Source organism: Hyperoodon ampullatus (genome assembly GCF_949752795.1).
Source record: "Hyperoodon ampullatus genome assembly, chromosome: 12".
In the NCBI taxonomy this organism is placed as follows: Eukaryota; Metazoa; Chordata; class Mammalia; order Artiodactyla; family Ziphiidae; genus Hyperoodon; species Hyperoodon ampullatus.
The window spans coordinates 30894790-30898777 of NC_136925.1; the positions used below are offsets into that span (position 1 = coordinate 30894790).

A 3988-nucleotide genomic window follows, 5' to 3' on the forward strand; every position below is an offset into this window, starting at 1 on the left:
GCGCGCGGCCGGAGCGGCTCCGCGCTTGCGCGGGAACCCAGCGCCACAAGGTGTGTGTCCTCGCCTCGCCGCGCGGGTGCGCGCGTGGGGGGATGCAGGTCCGTTCCGTTGGCCGCCTGTGGGCTCGCCCCTCCCCTAACGATTTCTCTCTCTTCCACACACACGCTCGTAAACAGAGGGCACGTGGAAATTCTCAGCCAAAGCGCCTTGCCCGGGCGGGTGCTCAACGTGGTGATTTATAAACAGCTCAGCCACTCCCCAAAGACCTCCGCTCCTCGTTAGTCATGATGAATTCTCTGGCCCGTTCCACTTTGCTGTCTAGATTAAGATGCTCGGAGGCCCCAAAGTGCTCCCCTTGAGCGTTGATTTGGCTTCCCTCACAAACGCACGACCACCGGCAGCGCCAGCGCTAGGGCTACAACGCGCGAGGCCGAGGGTGAGAGGTGGGGACGCAACTCACTTTCCCTGTGGTTTTTTTGTTTGTTTGTTTCCCTTCCCGGCAGCAACTTCTGATTCGTTTTGCAGTATCCGTCCGGTACACTCTGGCCTGCGTGGTGGTTACGCTGCTCCAGCACGGGTCCGCGCCCGGGTCTCTGCTACCCGGCTAGCAGGCTCCGAAACCCGCGGCAGGCACCTGCTCCCGGCGGCTACGGCACTGACGGCGCGACGCGCTCGCGCTGGGAGGAGCTGTGCAGCCAGGGCAGGGTCCCGCAATCTCGCTCTGGAGTTCACGGCTGAAGGCTAAGCACTGAGCTTCGCCAGTGAGCGCCTGGGAGCGGAGTTAGACCAACCCACCAGCTGGCGTCCGCCGAAGTTTAGGATCAGGAGGGTTCCCCTAGTACTGCCCATTTTTCTTCACACGCTCTTCCTCCCTTTCGAAGCAGCTAACGGAAAAGTTGCATCCAAAAGCTCCAGGAGCACGAGGAAGCGCTCACGCAGTCCCCGCGGTTCCGCTTCCTGGAGCCGCCCTTGGTGCCTCCCCCGCACCCGGAGGCCGAACACCCCTTGCCAGGCGCTCCTGTAGCCTGGCACAGGGCGAAGGTCTACCGGCTCAGGGTCCTAGTTACCTAAACCAAAAACTGTGCGCGCGCCCCAGTGTTTGAATGTGTCAGAGACTTCCAGAGTTTTGTTTTCAGCCCAGACCGCTGCGCTGTCAGAGCAGGCAACTCCGCTCCTGGACAGGAGTCTCTTACAAGCCGAGGCACGGGCTGAGCCTGCCTCTCGTGGGGTCCTCATCCCGAGGGGCTGGAAGACAATTGGGCCTGGAACCTAAAAGGAAGACATCCTACGCTAGCGGCGGGGTGGAGGGGAAGAAGAGGACCTTTATTGGGGCAAAAGTGTCCGCACACCCTGGAACAAGAAGCTTATGGGCACTGAAATTCTAACTGTGGGGGAAAGGAGACTTCAACAGGGGGTCTGGTCTGACTTCTGGCTCTAGATATGAGACGTTGGCATGTGTGTGTGTGTGTGTGTGTGTGTGTGTGTGTGTGTGTGTGTCCCAAGGTGAAAAAAAATCGGACTCCCCATGGCTTGTTGGGACTCAGCCTTTCTCTTCCTCCTTCTTCACCCCCCTCTCCCGCCCTATCGGGAGGAGAAGGTGGACTGACACCCTCCTCCCCTCCGCCACCCAAGTCTTGCAAGTGTCTGTGGTCGATAGATGGCTGGGGCGCCCCCCTCCTCCACCGGGACCGCCCGGCGCGTCTGCTTGGGAGACAGATGGGGGGCGGGCCCATCCGAGGGGCGGAGGAGGCCGGGGGTGGGGGAGAAGGGGAGGTGAGAACTCTGAGATTCTGAATTGGGTGGAGAGGGGGGACCAGAGGAGGGCTAAGAGGACTCCGCGCCCGGGGGGGAGGAGGAGGGGGCAGCTCTACGCCAATCAGTGGCGCCGGCCTGGGAGGTTGCTAGCGGTATCCACGTAAATCAAAGGGCGCGGAGCCAATGGGAGGGGGCGGAGGGGGCGGGGCCCAGGCGCGTGCCGCTGCGAGCTGGCGCTGCCAAGAGAGCGGGAGAGAGCTGGAGAGAGCAGGGAGAGGGGGGGAGCGCGGAGCTAGTCGGAGAGTGAGAGAGAGCAAGGAGGGAGAGGAGGAGAAAGAGAGCGAGGGCGGGCGGGCGGGAGGCGGCGGCGGCGGCGGCAGCAGTAATAGCAGGAGCAGCAACAGAAGGCGTCGGAGCGGGCGTCGGAGCTGCCCGCTGGGGAGAGAGGAGAGAGACAGAGAGCGAGCGAGGAGAGGAGCCCGAGGCGAAAAAGTAACTGTCAAATGCGCGGCTCCTTTAACCAGAGCGCTCAGTCCGGCTCCGAGAGTCATGGCGACCGCAGCGTCTAACCACTACAGCCTGCTCACCTCCAGCGCCTCCATCGTGCACGCCGAGCCGCCGGGCGGCATGCAGCAGGGCGCGGGGGGCTACCGCGAGGCGCAGAGCCTGGTGCAGGGCGACTACGGCGCGCTGCAGAGCAACGGGCACCCGCTCAGCCACGCTCACCAGTGGATCACCGCGCTGTCCCACGGCGGCGGCGGCGGGGGCGGTGGCGGCGGCGGCGGGGGCGGGGGTGGCGGCGGGGGCGGCGGCGACGGCTCCCCGTGGTCCACCAGCCCCTTGGGCCAGCCGGACATCAAGCCCTCGGTGGTGGTACAGCAGGGCGGCCGCGGCGACGAGCTGCACGGGCCGGGCGCCCTGCAGCAGCAACAGCAGCAGCAACAGCAGCAGCAGCAGCAGCAACAGCAGCAGCAGCAGCAGCGGCCGCCGCATCTGGTACACCACGCTGCCAACCACCACCCGGGGCCCGGGGCATGGCGGAGCGCGGCGGCTGCGGCGCACCTCCCGCCCTCCATGGGAGCGTCCAACGGCGGCTTGCTCTACTCGCAGCCCAGCTTCACGGTGAACGGTATGCTGGGCGCCGGCGGGCAGCCGGCCGGGCTGCACCACCACGGCCTGCGGGACGCGCACGACGAGCCGCACCACGCTGATCACCACCCGCACCCGCACTCGCACCCGCACCAGCAGCCGCCGCCCCCGCCGCCCCCGCAGGGCCCTCCTGGCCACCCTGGCGCGCACCATGACCCGCACTCGGATGAGGACACGCCGACCTCGGACGACCTGGAGCAGTTCGCCAAGCAGTTCAAGCAGCGGCGGATCAAACTGGGATTTACCCAAGCGGACGTGGGGCTGGCGCTGGGCACCCTGTACGGCAACGTGTTCTCGCAGACCACCATCTGCAGGTTTGAGGCCCTGCAGCTGAGCTTCAAGAACATGTGCAAGCTGAAGCCTTTGTTGAACAAGTGGTTGGAGGAGGCGGACTCGTCCTCGGGCAGCCCCACGAGCATAGACAAGATCGCAGCGCAGGGGCGCAAGAGGAAAAAGCGGACCTCCATCGAGGTGAGCGTCAAGGGGGCTCTGGAGAGCCATTTCCTCAAATGCCCCAAGCCCTCGGCCCAGGAGATCACCTCCCTCGCGGACAGCTTACAGCTGGAGAAGGAGGTGGTGAGAGTTTGGTTTTGTAACAGGAGACAGAAAGAGAAAAGGATGACCCCTCCCGGAGGGACTCTGCCGGGCGCCGAGGATGTGTACGGGGGGAGTAGGGACACGCCACCACACCACGGGGTACAGACACCCGTCCAGTGAACTCGAGCGGGGGGGGAGGGGCAGAGCGCGGGGCTCCCCCTCCCCTTCGGTCCGCGACCCTTTCCCGGCCCCCTTGTTCCCTCTCTAACTTCTGATTGTTCTTTTCTTTTTAATTATTATTTCCCCGTCCCTTAAAAAAAAATAAGGAAAACAACTAAGGCACTGGACTATCCTTTAAACGGTAGCAGGTGTAATGATATGTTTCGACCTTTACAGGCTAGTACCCAGGCAATGGAGTGGAGTGTCTCATAGAGAGAGTGAGAAGAGAATGTGTGTGTGTGTGTGTGTGTGTGTGTGTGTGAGAGAGAGAGAGAGAGAGAGAGAGAGAGAGAGAGAGAGAGAGAGAGAGAGATGGCTAGCACTGAGT

The 3988-nt window shown here is 63.6% G+C and overlaps 1 protein-coding gene across 1 annotated transcript; it reads left to right on the plus strand.

Moving 5' to 3' along the window:
* Nucleotides 1–2304: 2304 nt before the first annotated feature.
* On the plus strand, nucleotides 2305–3621 carry POU3F2 (POU class 3 homeobox 2; the record flags this gene model as incomplete). The annotated part of the gene is made up of 1 exon (XM_079716531.1): nucleotides 2305–3621. One exon carries the CDS (start codon nucleotides 2305–2307, stop codon nucleotides 3619–3621), a length of 1317 nt encoding a protein of 438 aa, XP_079572657.1.
* Nucleotides 3622–3988: the final 367 nt, after the last annotated feature.